The following is a 16,541-nucleotide window of genomic DNA, read 5'->3' as shown; positions in this document are numbered from 1 at the left end:
GGACATAGCAAAAGGATAATGTTTTGGGGGGGATGATGAGATATAGCATATTATCTACCTACTTCTTCAAGAAAACAGATTAGATATAGCCTTGAACCCTATATATTCATCTTTTATTTAAGTGATTTTAAGGGATAACAGTGAAGAATCATAAAGTAATTGACAGCTAGAGACCAATCGTAACATACCTTCTTTACATGACAGTAGTTTTAATAATGACAGACATCTAAGCTCAAAAAAAAAAAATCTTTCTCTTTTGGAAAGAACTGAAAAGAATGAAAGAACTAGAAGAGAGATGAAATATCATAGTATAAAATGAAAGGTCGTATACTAGTTAGCATTTATCCACTGCCAAACAGGTGCAGCTGTATATATAATCTGAACACAAAGATGACCAACAGCCATCAACGGCAATGCGGACACTGAAAATTAAAATTAAATCCTAGACTGCATCAGGCAAAGTTTTTTTCTACAAAAATAAATGTTCTGGTGAGAGCTCGTATGGCATATCATGTTCAGTTCTGCCACACGCACCCATAGGAACCAGCTCAGCACATATAAGTGAGAACTTGCTTGTTGAGCGAAACAAGTGAAGACTGAAAGAGAAGATGATTGCTGTCACTAAATACACTAGCTAATCAAGCCTTGGAGAAAAAAAAAAAAAAAAAGAAAAAAAGAGCTGTTTATGTTGAAAGACAACATTAGTACTAGAAAATAACTATAAAATGGCCATAAATACATTTAGGCCAGAAATTAGCAGGAAGTGTCTAACTACCAGGAAGGTCTGAAACAGTCCTCTAACAGCAGGAAGAAAACCAATTCACTGATGTTTTACTAAAGTAAAAAAAAGTAAAGTAAAAGCCTTTAAGATGGAATGTACTTTCTGAAATGTGTTTTTTATGTTATGAAGTTGCCTGTGATAATTCAAAAGCAGCCCCTACATCACTGGAAGTTTCTTCCAGACCAAGAACTATCCTTCCAGGTACTGAGAGAAGCCAGGAAAGGAAAGAGGAGACTCAGAAAGCCTCTGGTATCCAGTTAGCGATCTTCAAGAAGCTTAATAATTGCCTGCAGATTAAAGCATGGCTTGATAGAAGCCTCCAGTTTTTCCTAACTTAATATAGTTCACCTTTTTTCTACCCATTCTCCCAAATGTTGACAGACTGAACAATGTCTCTCCCAACCTGAAAAGTCACACCATGGGAGCAGAGGACAGCAGCTCGTCGTTTGAGGAAGGACAAGTGGCAAAGAGACAGCAAGACTGTAATGTGGGAAATACACAGAACTTCTGGTACAGTATTAAATAAATAGCAAAGTTGATTAATCAAGTCAAATGAAAATCCCCCCCATCTTCTAAGCTGTCTCTTATGAAACAAATAGATGCCTTATTGTGCTGACTCACTGCCATCATACCCCTTCCTCCAGTCTCCAGCTGGGATACCCTCCGTGTGTTCAACCCGCCAAGCGCGGCAGGCTGCATGGCCTCTGGGAAGGGGATTTCTTATGTCTGAGTTGGAGCTGAAGCCACCAAACAGAGCCTCTGGGCGCTCACATCATCTTCTCATCACCACACTTTCTCTCCTGCCTCTTGTTGTCCTCTGGCAACTCAGCTGGTGCCTCAAGCACAGTGAAATCTTCAGGGGTACAGATTCTGTATTTTGAGATGATGGAGCATTACCTGGGACTGTGGCTGGGGCCTTGTCCTATGCTACATTACAAAGGATGGAACAGAATGGGGGAAGTGTTCTGCACTTGGCTCTGCTGGGTTTGATATAATGTCTATCAGTGTTCATCTGCCTTTTAATTTTTTCCCCTTTCCTCTAGCTACAGGAGAGGTTGAGGAGCTGTTGCTCAGAATGAAAGTTGGGGTGAATCCAGCCCCTCCTAGTTTGAGATTTTCTCATTGTTTATGCCTCCCTTTTCAGGGATTAGATTTTGTACACCCACCTCACAAACAATTAATTGTGTCTTACAAAACATACCCAAATTATCTCTGATGATTTCCAAAGTTGGCTCACCACCTCAGCAACCCTGGAGGGTACAAATTTCCTCTCTTGGAGCCCACTGGCACCTGATGCACTGGAATTGGCAAGACTTGGTGATTTTATCCCTTTCCTGTTGGGAAGTGAGAGTGAGCCCAGCTCACCTCTGCTGTTTGGAATGGCTTTCACTGTTGTTTTTTTTTTTTTTTTTCCAGGAAACAGAAATTGTAATTGCTTTGGAGTTTTATTTTTTCTTCTTCATACATGGTAAAACCATAAATGTTGATATAAACCCCACACAGCTTCTCCCACCTGGACTACTGACTGTGCCACTACCGCTGCTATCCCAAAAGAAGGGTTCTTTCACCCAGTATGCATACCAATACACACAGGGTCCAGGTATTTATTTTATGTCTGTGCAGAAATGCGTGCTGGGTGCTAACTCCACAAAGCTAGCACACCACACAAAAGAACTTCAGTGTATTTATACACTTCAAACTACAGAAATGTACATTTACTGTAATGACCACTGGTTAGTTTCTTATCACTTTGTCCCTCATTGGTTAGTTGTATTTAGACTCACTCACTATGTAAATTAGCACACATGCTTCTTACAGGGGTGGGGGGGCAAGCCTTTCTGGTCTTTAATTAAGTCGGTGGTCTCAATCTGTCCCTGCTGCCTTTACCTTTCTCCCCGTTTTTGCTTCTTGGGCAATCATCCAGCCTCTGGCGCCTTCTGGGGCAGGATGTGCCTTTTTAATTAATCTTTTAGCTTCTCTTCAGGGACACAGTTGTTAGCAAGGCCTGCATTGTTTATACAAAGCATTAGGCTTACACAATAAAGCCAATGTTTAGTGGTCCTCCTTAGCAGATTTAAATGTGGTATATCTAATTCTAACTTGAATAGTGTCACTATAACTTGGGCATTAACCCAAACATATGGTTTTACTCAGCCTACACCGCTACAGCTGAGAAACGATGGTCCCTGCTACCTGGCCCATTTATTTCACGCTTCCCTCAGGGTGTTCCCCACGACGGAGGTTCCCACAGTCTCGCCGCGGTGGCAGACACACGCATGATTCACCAGGGACTGTTTGCCTTGGCCCGGAGGTCCTCCGCGAGGGGAATGGGATTTCCATTCCCCGACGTTTCCCTTGGTCGGCTTCCCTGGAAGGGAGCGCGGGCCGGGCCCGGGGAGCAGGGCGCTGGCCGGGGAAGGCTTGCCGCCGGCCCGCCGCCAGACCCAAACCACGCCGCCTTCCACCAGCGGGGACCCCACGGCCCTCTCCTGCGGGGAGAGACCCCTCAGCCGGGGCAGGCACTCCCCGTCGGGGCTGCAGGAGCTCCCCTCGCCCCGCCGCCGGGCCAGGTCTGAGAGGGAGGAACCGACGGCGGGGCCGGGTTGTGCGGCGGGGCCGGGACCGGGCCACCGCAGCCGGGAGCCCGGCGGGGTGGGAGGGAGCGGGGCCGGCATCCCGCGTCCCTGGCGGGGTTGAGGGGAGGGAGCGGGTCCCGCGTCCCTCGGGGGGCAGGCGGGAAGGTGTGAGGCCCGCGGCCCGTGTCCCGCGACGGCCGTCGGTCCCGCTCCTTCCCTCACAGCGGGCGGGAGGGAGCGGGAGGACAGTCCGCGTCCCTCCCGCGGGGCAGGAGGAAAGGAGCGGGACCGCGTCCCTTACACGGGGCAGGCGGGCGGGAGCGGGGCAACAGCCTGGGTCCCTCACGGGGCAGGAGGGAAGGAGCGGGACCGCGTCCCTGACGGCGGAGGCGGCTGAGGAGAGAGGGGCCCGGCCACCCGCGGCTGCCTTCCGGGGCAGAGCCGGCTTTGGCGCTGCGGGCAGGGTGGCCTGTGTCCCCCCCCCAGAGGGACCAGCCCCCGCTCTCCCTCCCCTCAGCGCGGCTGAGCTCGGGGACGGGGCTGGCGGGAGGCGGCAGCTCCCCTCGCCCCGCGGCGCTCCCGGGGGGGCGGGAGGGGAAGCGCCGTCCGGGGCCGCGCTGAGGGGGGAGGAGGCGCTCCCGCGCTCGCTCCCGGTCGCCGCCGCTGCCCGCCGCCGAGCGGAGCGGCCCCGCCAGCCCCTCAGGTAAGCCCGGCTCTGCTGCTCTGCCCCGCCTCGCCTCTCCCCGCCCGAGGGCCCCGGCAGCCCCGCCGCTTCCCCCGCCGCCCGGCGGGGCTCGGCATCGCCGACACCTCCGGGGCATGGCACAGCCTGCGGTCACCCGGGGCCCCGGCTCGGCGGGGGGACGGTCCTTCCCCCGCGGCGGCGGTGCCCCGGGAGCCCCTCCGGGTGAGGGGGGGCGGCCGGGGAAGGGCCCCGCGGCCGGCGGGGCTGCAGCGCGGCCGGCGGGGGCCTGGCGGGGAGCGGGAGGCCGAGGCAAGGGGCCGCGGCGGGGTCCGGGGCTGGGATGGATGCTCGCTTGCTGGGTCCTGCCGGAGCGGTTTGCTGCTCGTGTTTCGGCCGCAGGAGAAATGTTTCCCCGTGGACTGCATGGGTCTGAGCAAACTCCCAGCATAGCCTCTTCCCCGTGCATGCTTCAGTAACTCATTGAACAGTGCGTGTGCTGTAAGGAAAAAAAAAAAAAAAAACACTATGTTTTAAAATCAGTGCAGAATCGGAGCCAAACTTCACCTAGAAACATTTGTTAGTGAGTAGCCTGCAGGTGTCTTTACCAGCTTCCAGCAGGAGAGGATGCGGCGTATCCCCGGGCAGTGGGTACAGCCCTGCAGGTACCCCTGCGCTGGAGCGGTCCCCTCGGACACGCAGCGTGGGAGCCGCCGAGATTCCTGAGAGCAGGGCGTTTGCTGGAGATGGGAGGAGTGGGGGACGGTTTGCTGCGTGTAATATATTTACCCTGGAAACCCAACCTAGATGGTGCTCTTTAATCTTATAAAAATTGTTGTGGCATCTTTAACGGCCACATACTGCTTCAGAAGGCAGTTCTTTCCATGTCAGACTAGTTGCTGTCACTGCTTAACCGTAAGTTAGTGTTGATTGAGAGGGAAGAATGCAACCTACTGATTTATGTGATAATTCCTAAATGCTTGGGTTTTCTTTTGGGCCATCAATCAAGGGATAAATGATCCAGACTGAGACCTGAAAAGGTGACATGCTGTGTTACACGTTATAGTTGTTCTACTGGCAGGCAGCAGACTACTTCAGAAGAAATTATCATACTGATTCCCATCATAAATTCTCCTTAAATCAAAAGCTGAATAAAATACACATATGGCTTTTCCATAAAATCCTACAAAATCTACAAAATAATTTTTGAATTATACACTTTTCACATAGATGTATCAGCTTTAAGCACTGGATTTTTTAAACTTCTCATTTACTGCATATCACTATAACTATATTCATCAAATTCAATTTTACTTATATCCTAAGAAAATGTATCATTCAGTTACCCAGGGCTGCAGCTAAGATCCTCAATCTTGCACTCAGTATTCACACCTAATTATTTTCCGTGAGTCTTTCCATTGACTTCACTGGGATTTCTCACAAACAAACTAATGCACGTTCTAGTGATTATGAGCTGGGACCCTGGGACTCAGCTGTAATAAATAGTAAAAGATGTTTTAGTCAGTCCAGGCAAGCTAGGGAAGGGCTAATCAGATCTAAATACTCTCCCATGACTTATAAACTAACTCCATGGAAGGGTAAACCACTAAACACTGCTATTTAATTATAATCTGGACATCATTAACAAGCTCCTTTTATATTGTGTACTCATTGTTAGATCGTGTTTTCCTTATGAGCAAGGAGTATTTGGAATGGAGTGCTTTTAATCCCCAAATTACTGTTTTACACTGGTGCTCGTACTAGGGTCAGTGTGGGTTTGCAAATAAGTTTCAGAACTGCTGTATCCTTCTTTCATAAAAAAAAAAAAAAAAAAAAAAGCGCCTTTCTGTTTGGAATTAAGCCTGTTATGGTTTGTGACTGTACTTCACAGAGACAAAACTAAGCAGCTCACACATGTATTGTATGTCATATAATATATGCTTTCATATAAATACCTACTCTTCATGGTAAAAGTGAAGTTTCTCAGTTTTCCCATGCTCTTCTTTTGGGAACTTTGTGGAAACTCTGATGTCTAGATCAGATTCAGAACCAGAAAGTGCAAAGAGTCTTCCCCAAAAGAACAAGATAATGAAAAGGTCTATAGTCCAAGTGGCAACTGAAGAAAATCATAACATGGAGATTGGTGTTGTCATAAAATAAGAATTCCCACTGCTAAAGCTTGCTGTCTGACCACTGGAAACTCTGGTGAGTAAACCATACTATGGGTGCACTGTTTTACAGCATCACTGTTAACTTTTATGTGGCGAGTTTCTGAAATTACTGAAATGGTCAGCTTCAGCTCTGAGCAGGGGTTGGACCTGATTACCTGCAGAGGTTCTTTCTGACCTAAATTATTCTGTGATTCTATGATTTAGTAGTAGTTAGTTTTACAACAGTGATACCAGGAAGCCTATATGTGATTTAGAGGAATGACTTAAAAATAACAAATAGATCCCTTAACGTTCTTTGTTTCATTAGAGTTGTAGTAAATTAAATTATACATGTAGTACATATACTCTAAGCCCTTTAGATAACTGAGTCCATTGTGTAAGAGTCCTACCATGATATTTACACCTCACAATAAAATTTAATGCTGATCTTTGCTCTTTCTGATACTCTGTATGCTTTGGTGTGTATACTCATGAAGATGTGTGTGTGCATATCTGACCTTTGTGGTTGGACGGACAAACTGTTCTTCCCCCATCCCCAGTGCTCTTCTGATGGTTTCCAGAAAGTGCTTGCCCTCATGTATCCTATAGCACCTTCAGCTGCACTCTGCATACACATACTCATGTACAGTGTTGGGTTTGTGGGAATATTTGGCTGACTACCAAATATCATCCACTTCCCTTTTAGGAACTGCTCCATGCTGGATTTTGGGTCTTCCCTTTACTGTTTCAGAATCTGAGTTTGTTTAGTCCACTGTCACATTTGATTTTATTAGTCCAAGACACAACTCAGCTGCGGGCATTTGTAGCAGCAGCCAGAATAATTAGGTAGTGGTGGAGTTTGTTTCAGCTGCAGCCCAATTGCTGTACAAGGCAGGGGGATCTCTCAGAGAACACTGGAATATCCTTTTAGCTGCAGAAGTGGGGATGCGTGCCGCACAGGGCAGACCGTGTGAAAGCATAGGAAATAAAGCTGGAAGACTTTGTGAATCTGTCGTTGTTGTCCTGTCCCCATCACTATGCAGACATGTCTGGAACAGGCCAGTTGCCATCACGTGCCAGGATTGTACCCTTCTGCAGACACAAACCAATGTGTGGCCATAAAACTTCCTGTCAGTAAGTAGACCTTTGTGGACCCATCCAAAGGATTTATCCCAGTCTTCTTGTGCTGGAGTACACCACTGCTGGTCCTAAACCCCCTGCAGATTTGGGTTATTCTTAATGTCTGGACATTTATTGAGATTGATAAAAGACTGATTTGCCAAGTCAATGGTTAGTTTTGTTATGGTGGTGGTTTGCTGTGCTACTATGAAAGCTGTATTTGGGTTGTGTGTCTCAAAATACACCTGAATTACTAATTGACTTTTAGATAATGAGTTTCCTAGATTGATCTGATACTACTGACAGCATGAATGGCCCAAGTTAGCCTCTTAAAAGGAGCTAAAGAATGTGTTAACAAGGGAGTACCACTCTGCTGCTTTGCAGAACCTGGTGTGTTGATGGGTAGGTTCATGTGCAGGTAGTGCCTGCCTTCAGGGTTGAAGAGCAGATGATGAATTTACAGACGTAGAGCGCCTGCAACCTGTTTTTCCTCATGATTTAACCATATCAGTGAAAAGCAGTTAACAGCCATGATTTAGGGGAGTTCTACCTGTCCTGTGCTGCTGAGCCTCGTGAAGCCCTCCTTGTGCAGCAAGGAGTCACAGAAAATCCAGTGCATCCTCTGGTGGAACAAGATGACAACAGAGTGATCTTTTGTAAGGATAAAGGCAAGATGTTGCTTCTTGCTGATGTGCTAAATATCATCCTCCTGACTGTGGCCAGCTGCCCCCACATGCCACCTGCATAGTCAGGGACGGATATCTAATGATGTTGGACTCTGTGGGTCTCTGTAGCTATTTTTCAGAACTGGAAAATGGCTGTGTCAGCAAGTGGTCCAGAGAGATGGAGGAAATTATTAATATACTATGTTCTGATGCCTATGCCACACACAGTGATTTTAATGAGTAATGGATTAGTAATGCATGTGCTGGCTTGTGGATGGTAAAGTACTTTGGAACATGTTATAACTGATAGTTAACAGGGCTTTACAGTGCCTGCTGTCCTTATTTTTTTAATTTTAGAGGTGATAGGGTTGTAAATGAGATATTTTGTGGCTCGTTTAATAAGAGCTCATTGGTTTTCCAAGTAACTCACTGTGCTTGCTGACTTGGGGACACAGACTCTGATTTTATTGACTTATATAGATCACTTGCAGTTCCTTTAACTTCAGTAAAAGCTTTTGATTTGATCGCAGTTTCCTCTTATCTTAGAAATGGGTAGATAATGAGGAGTGCTGAAAGAACTTCAGAACGTTTTCCCTTTTATGCTCTTATGTTCTTTATAACTTAAAAACACTGAAGTTAGATCTGCTGGCAGCTTAATGAAAGTAAATGGCTGTCTCTTTTAACTGTCAAACAGGGAAAGCTGAAGGCAGCTCTCTAGTGTTAATAACTGCTGCCTCTGGTGCTATTTTTGTCTTCCCTTTCCCTCCCATCTACGATGGGAAATCATATAGGGTTCAGGAGAGGGAATATGATCTGCCGCTACTGAAGGTGTTGATGTTCCAGGTAACTGCTGAGAATTTCTCCTTCTGTGTATTGTGTCAGTTTTGGTGGCAGCTGGAAAAGGTGGAGAGTTTAAGGGTTTGTGGAGTTCATGCTTCTGATTTAGCCTTGGAAGGGAACTTGTACTGCAAGTTGAGGAAGGAGACCACCCAGAGGAGCATGAGATATGAGCTGAAACATATTACTACCCTGGTTTTCCAATTTCTTTTTCAGCATGATTTGCCCAGCAAAGACAGGTACATTTCTAAAGTACCTGAATGAAAAAAAGGTGGCCTTCCAGACCAGTGGAAGGATTTCCCAATTCTACGTGAAAGAAATTTTCCTGAAGTGGTGGGGTAAGAGATAGAGGGATGCTGACTTCAGCATGAGCCACAGAGCATCTCCTCTCCCTTGACATTATTTAAGAGTTATCACAGTGAAGAGGACAAATCTTATTAACATGCACTGTGCAGTGGTGGAGGTCATTGATCTATCACCACTGACACTGAATATTCAGTAGTGTCTCTGTCCAAAACAGCCAACAATCCCTTATGAGGAGACTTCCATGGAAAGATATTTGAAAGAGTAGGAACAGGCGTGTGTTGCTTGAGTGCTGTCCAACAAAGGAAATAGGTATTTTAAAGGTGAAGTCACAATTTCATTTTAAGCATTCTTATACTGTAATTCATGAAAATTTAAAATCCATAACTGCATCAGAAAAATGATTCTGTTGCATGGGTATATGGCTAAGCAAGAACAGGTAACATGCATAAGAAAACACCACGGAAATATTTAGCTCTTGAATAGCAGCCAGTTAGGGAGCAAGGGATGCCTGAAAAGAACAAGAAAGCCTGTCTGTTTACTTGCTGTCTTCTAGGAGAATCTCCTCCTTTTTACCAAACTTCTTCAAGACAGCTGCAGATATTGCAAGCAGCCCTCACCAGATTGTACTTCTGTGAGCAGCAGTTGCCTGTTCTCTGTTAGGAGCTCCTGCACACATCCAGCAGAGCAGTGTGCTGCACTGACTGCTCCAAGGTTGCTTTGAAAGCCCTGCATAGGACCCTCTTTTTCCTTTCTCCATGGGTAGAAGAACGTAGCAGTGGAAGCCAGTGCATCTGGTGCTCAACCTGGTTGAGCACCACGGATTGTCACACCTTCTCTTGGTGTCTTTTGCTTTTGAGGTGTTTGGGATGTTTGTCATATAGTGACTTGGTCTTGGGTCTGTCCAGGGGAGTTGGCTCCCAATGGTATAATGCTGAATACTCCTGCTGCCACAGCTGGAATCAAAGTGCTTGAAACATATTTTCCAGGTAGCCACAAAAATACGTGTTTGTAAGTTTGGTACTTTGGGAATGTGTTCTCAGCTGGTAGAGCAACGGTTAGCCAGCAATGGGAAGCTACAAAGGGTTGTGCCAGCAGCCTGGAATAGCCTGCTGGGAAAATGAGGTGTTAAATACCAAATGTGGTGCAATAAACACCATCTGACTTCTGGAGCGAAGACAGCGGACCTTGCAGAAGACCCAGAAAATAAACAGAACTGCCGGAGGACTGTATGCAGAGAAGCTGTGCAACCACAATACAAACTGGTCATGTAAAAATACAAGCAGCAGTGAATGCAAATATGTACCTGGAGCTAGAGCAAAGAACGCAAGTCCAGATTCTCATCACCTCAGGAAAGCGGCACAGAAGCTTTCAGTGTGGATGACAGCGTGGCTTGGCTCAGTGGCTTCTGTTATCACATAGACAGCCTTTGGCTTTGGGAACTTCTTTTCTTTTCTCATTGAAAATTGATGCAATTACAGTTTAATTTTTATTTTAGATTACCTTATATATCAAAACTTGTAAGAAGAGGCAACTAAAGCTCTCCGCTGTTAAGCACTGTTTTCTTTTGAAGCAGTATTTCGAAACACTGTTTGTGGGGGTAGGAGTGTGTTGATAATCTTTTTTTAATAAGAATTTGATCTTTTTTGGTGGAACTATTAATAAGCTTATTTTCTGGTTATCAGGCTGATAAAGATATTGAGATCTATGGGCATAAAGTTTCTGAATCAAGACGAAATACTGTTGAACAATAGAAGTGATCTTAAGTTTGAATAAAAAGGTCCCCAGAAAACTAGGCCCTGTTATTCAATGCTTCTGTTGCTGTAGTACTCCCAACCTTACTTTTCAAAGGGACTGGTAAATTCACACAAAACTGAAAATGTACTGCTTTCATATGTTTCAGAATTCAGTGACAGCTAATGAATGATTATGTAGGCATTTCGGTTTATATGGTCAGCTAATCATATGATATTTGCATGCTATATAAATATTTTTCTAACAGAGTTCAAAGACTTAAAATCACAGCAAACAAACACTTTTTTTTTTTTTCTTATTTCTGAAGTTGTTTGGGGACATTTGTGAGCTTAGTGAATTTGAAATTGCAACCAAATATCAAAAATTGCTATAAGTGCCAGAATGTAAGAGGGTTTAGTTTGGGTACTTTGCAGAACTGGTAGGACTGTCCTGAGTTACTTCTTTATCACAGTTTCCTTTGGCACTCTGCTGTTACAGGATGGTTCAGCAACACGTTGTGAAGGTGCTCTGCCACTGTATCATTGGTTCTCCATTAACGTGGCATCAGGAACAGGTGAAATGGCTTTACTTAGAGATTAGCCCAATCTTCACAGCTTTTTGGGATGGATAGGAAGGAGGGAAGAGTTAGGCCACTGATAACAGAGTAACAGCCAGACAGCCCTCTTGAACAAACTGTTCATGCCTGGTTCCTGTGACAGCCTTGTAAGGAGCATATTTCTCTATGCTCCTTAACATTCTGAGCATGGCTTCCATGTTTCTAAAACATTGGTACCAGAACTGGCATGTATCCTTGAGGTCCTGTTGACTCGTGCTGAAGGAACAGGCCAGAGAGAGAGGAGGCCCCCTTGCACAGCCCTGTGTTTGTTGATGATGTTCTGAGAAGTGAGGAGACAACCTGGGAGAAGCTTTCATCAGTAATCTTCAGCAGCAGCAACAACTGTTGCCTCCAGCAAAATTTGTTCCATTTTCAGTGGTGTGTGCTGCTTGCAGTGTCCATCTGTTTCTCACTAGAGCACTGGAAGTACTCTACCAATAATACCAACCACTTGTCTATGCTGCTGGGGCTTCAAAAATTTATTTTTTTGTGACCAGTATTATAAGCACCAACTATTTACAGCTCTTTCATAGTTTGAATGTCCTTTAATCATGTATTGCCTGTTACTGGATGATATTGAGCATTTAATGAAGGCTGGGCATTTTGAGTGCAAAGACACAGTTCATTTTGCTCTCCGGCATATACAGCAGAACATTGTGTTCACATTTGGGGATGCTGACTAGGATGCACAGAAGGAAAGATAGATTGATAGACAGAAAAAGAGATCAATGTGTAATGGTTGTGCAGGACAGATTGAAGAATAATGTATAAAATCTCTTTATTAGAGAAAAAAAATATTTACTCAGAATGTTATTTTCTGCCAGAGAGTATATCATGATGGGGAAAAAAAAAATCAATTCTCTTTTTGAACTGGGGCATTTAGTTGCCTTCTGTTACAGATCTGTGGCTCTATCTGCTTATCATGTTTAGAACCCCATTAAAGTTATTTTCAACATCATACTTACTTAACCAAGAATTAATATTAAAATTTGCACTGCTTCTAAAGTTTCCACTCAGTTTCAGGTAGAACAGTTCTTTGTTGTGAAAGTAGGTAGTTTTATCCATCTCTTGTGCACCTAGGGGAGCTCTTGACTAAGCTTCATCATATCACCGGTTCCAAGGCTGAATCAAGCTCCTGTGAGATGCTCTCTTCACAACCTGCAACAATAAAGTTTTGGGAGAAGGTGGAAGGAATTGGCATCTGAGGAAGCCCACCAACGAGGGACATGGCCAGAAGATGAGCCTCTGGCGTGTCTTAGCTTTCTGGTTATGGGCAGTCAGCCATGGCTTTTGATGGTGCCTTAACAAACTCCTGGGCAGAAATCATCTCTCAGTGTAGGAATTTTGCCTATCAGTTTGTTCTTCTTATGAGAAAACTTCTCCTATGGCAAGCTCATTGCCACTTCTCAGAAGTCTCCTTGAGTAAACAAGGTTCATTCTGCACTGTTATCTTCATGCTAGCAGCCACAGACAGTCTTTTGGAAAGGAAGCACAAGCTGTTGCCAGTTCTCATTTATAGTTGCTGGTTTTGGAATATATTCCCTTCTCTTGTTTTAATTCTCCAAGACTTTCTGAAGCAAGTATCCCTCAGACTACAAGAATCATTAAACTTCTGAAAAAATGCAACGGAGTGCTGAGTAAAATAAAGAAAATACATCTGTGTCCTCTTTGAACCTGTTTATGCTGGCAGGCTGACTGAAACAAAGTTCCTTTTCTTGCTTTAAAAATACTTGATTATTATGAATGATTGTAAAAGTTGATATAGTTTAAGTGTTAACTATGAGTTTCAACTAACAATATTGCTAAACACTATGCAGGGTCTGCTAACTGCTTCTTCATTACATAGATCTTTCTTGCAGGTGTAGGTGTTATTCCATGCCAATATATCTGCATGTTCGGATGTGATGGAAGGGAGGCAATGCAGCTGGGTGGCTGACATGATTACAGTGTATCTTTTTGTGTAATCAAAGAGCTCATTTCCTTCTCTCCTTTATTGCAGTTTCACATCCTTGAATGTCCCTCTATTTCTTGGAAGATGAAGAAAATAATTGCAGGCTTCTTTCTGTTATTTGGACACACTCTGCTTTCCACTGTATCTGTCATGGCAAAAGATCTCTCTGGAGGACATTTCACCCGAAGAAGAGATGTTAACTCACAATATCTACTAGGTAAGTTACAAAAAAACCCCAATAAACCCAAGCACCACCACCAAAAGACATCTAAAATACAAGTGATAAAAGACATGAGCAGCTGGCCAAACCTTGGCTGAGTTAGTTTATAATAAGAAGGAGACTGTCATTTGCAAGCAGGAATATGAGAAAGCTTGTTGACCAGTTAGCAACTGTTGAAAGAAGGTGTTTACTTTATGTAAGTGCTATGAAATAAATATTTGATACAGGACTGATGTCTTGGGAAAAAATACTTTAGTATCCCTGTTTAGAGAAAATACATATTGGTCCATGGAGGTTCAGTCAAAGCTGCTTTTTACCATGCCAGCAAATTTTAGCTGTCTATATGTATGTGCTCTGCATAAGGATGATTGAATGGAAATCAGTAGCTATCAAAATGAGGCTTGTCATTACATTATTTGATGCTAATGCCTTTATTTTGTCAGGTTAATTTTATTTATGAATAGCTCATTTTTCCTCTTGACAAAAATCTGAGGACAGGATCTAGCAGTTTTAGCTTGTGGCTGTAATATTTTAAAATATAGGGTTCATCTCTCTCTTGTTGATCACTGCCTGTACATCATCAGGCAGTTTGCTGGTCAACTTTTTCATCTGCTAACAGTGTGTGACTTAGAATAATTTTCTTCTGCTCATTGTTTAAAGTAATTGTCAGATTATGAAAACATAGCATGGATGGGGTTTGGACACAGCCCATCGCTAGGGATTCGTGATACACATCAATAGTAGATCTAATCAGAAATCTCTCTCCACCTACTGGGAGATGTTAAGTGGCTTGCCTTCCCATAAAAGCCACCTAATCTAGGTGAACATGAGGAATGTGAAATGTCCTGCAGAAGATGTATTGGGAAGAGAGAAGAATAAAGCAAGCCAGAACATGGGAGAATGGGTGACAGAGAGGGGAGCACCAAGTATTATCAGTGAAACTCTTTTTCCAGACAAAACATAATCCTTTAAATATGTAAAATTCCATGAAGTAACATTCACAGTCTGTCCTTTTTTAACTTAAAAAATTTGGTTTTAGTTCCTATAGAACAAATTTAAGCCAAATGACAACAGATTTCCCTTTCTTATTCATCTTTCTCAAAACTAATAGATGTGGTCTTGAGAGACTTGGGGTTCTGCAACTGAAGGTGGAAAACCACAGCTCTGGAGGTCTAGTCCACAAAAAAACATGGATGTGGAACAGCAAAGAGAAATACCCATATTCACACATTACTAAACAAGACTCTCAAACTTTCTAAAATACTAAATTCTAAAATGTGATTAAATAGCAGCCCCTCCTGAATATTTTAAGGTCCTCAGCAAACACCCTAAGTGACCTTATTACTTTAAGAAATAATCTACTTGTCTGTCTAGAAAATTAACAGAATTGCAAGGTGTTATGTGGAAAAACTAGAAGGTGTCACACTTCTCAGTTTGCCTTTTTTCCCTATGATTTTTTAAATTGCTTTTATAGCCTCTTTTTCATATTTTAAATAGTGGAGAATATATAAAAATAATTAGCACTTGATATAAATTAAAATGTGTGGATTAAATTATTTCTTTCTTCTTTGAAAACCCAAGTGACTTGTGTTTCCTGCATTTGGAAAATTCTGGATCACTATTCAGTTTGGCCTGTGCAGGATGCAAACAATTCTGGCAGCTCTGGCTGAAAGAACTTTTTCAAGACATTAAACGATGCAAGGAACTTGGGACATTCTCTGGTCCAGCCCATAAAAGTACGTGGCAATTTGGAGTCAGACACTTGGGCCTTGCATTCTGTTACAATAAATTAGGTCACCTGTTTCAGATTCAGCAGTGCATATAAACAGTGGCATGGTTAAAACGTGCCTTTCTGTAAAGAACTGAATGTGTAAAATGCATGCCACTGCAGGAAAGCTGTAGTGTTTCTTAAATGACATGAGAAAGAATGGGGCCAAACCATCATCTCAGTGACGTCAAGTCTATTAACTTAATAAAATCACTGCAGAATTACAGCAATTTAACAGGGATTAGAAGCTGTCCCGTTCTATATAATACATATATTATAAACAGTAGTGGCAATGACAGTTGCTGCTATTGTGGAAAGACTTGGCTGGCAGGCAGAAGTGAGCAGTATCACTGCAAAGAACCAAGAGATACCTGGAAAAGTAATAAAAGTTCAGGTTGGGATTTTTTGGGTGGAGGTATCTATGTTTTTAGGACTAAAATGAAGAATTATGCTATGTGAATATTAGTAACATTAACATATTTTTATTAATTTCTACTTCATTTTACCAATTTTTAAAACAAAAGTGTACTGCTGTGGTAACTATTTACTAGTAAAATACTAGTAGTGTGCACGTACAGAAGTAAAGTTCTTGCTCCAGGAAACTGACAGCGTAAATAAGCAAAATGGAATGGATGAAAAATCCTGTGGGATTGTCCACATAGAGATAAGAGTACTTCGGGATCCAGCTTTAGAAGGATTTAATTTTTCAGCAGCCATGCACTAATACTTCATGGATTTCTTAATTGTTTTCTTAGGGCTAATAGCCTATACATTTTAACAAAGCTTTCAGAAGGAATGAGCTATGTCTTTTCCTATGTTTTTCTTATCTCTAGTCTTTCTGCTAAACCTCAATGTGTGTTGTTTTAATTTGGCAAATCTTTGCATTGCTTATTATTGCTTAAAATTATTATTGCTATAGCCAGTAATTTCCATTAAAGATCTGAAATCTTTTGTACAGGGATCAACTGGACATAAAGTTTTTGGAACTCCGTCTGTGTCCCTTGAAAGCCAAACTGCTCTGCAAGTTTTCACTTCTTTAAACACTGAATCAAACTTCAAAGTACTTAAAACTTGTCAATTGTGCCAATTTAATTAAATTTGTTAACATTTTATTAATTCTTTCTTGTAGCATATTAGTT

At 43.2% G+C, this 16,541-nt stretch overlaps 1 protein-coding gene across 6 annotated transcripts in view; it reads left to right on the top strand.

Moving 5' to 3' along the window:
- The first annotated feature begins 3,958 nt into the window (after positions 1–3,958).
- The window catches only part of MATN2 (matrilin 2), a 76,536-nt gene continuing 63,953 nt past the window's right edge, over positions 3,959–16,541 (top strand). For 3 of the 6 annotated variants that reach the window (XM_042785864.1, XM_042785866.1, XM_042785865.1), the window contains exons 1-2: positions 3,959–4,060; positions 13,463–13,631. In XM_042785864.1, the coding sequence (XP_042641798.1) occupies positions 13,499–13,631 (133 nt within the window). In that variant the 5' untranslated portion in view covers positions 3,959–4,060; positions 13,463–13,498. The remainder of the gene's footprint in view (positions 4,061–13,462; positions 13,632–16,541) is intronic. The other 3 variants (XM_042785863.1, XM_042785862.1, XM_042785861.1) reach the window with 1 other exon arrangement.

The sequence above is a fragment of the Tyto alba genome, unplaced genomic scaffold (assembly GCF_018691265.1).
Source record: "Tyto alba isolate M040663 unplaced genomic scaffold, T.alba_DEE_v4.0 Super-Scaffold_9, whole genome shotgun sequence".
NCBI classification, from domain to species: domain Eukaryota; kingdom Metazoa; phylum Chordata; class Aves; order Strigiformes; family Tytonidae; genus Tyto; species Tyto alba.
Note: the sequence above shows the minus strand (reverse complement) of the source record. Positions and strands in the feature narration are given on the sequence as shown.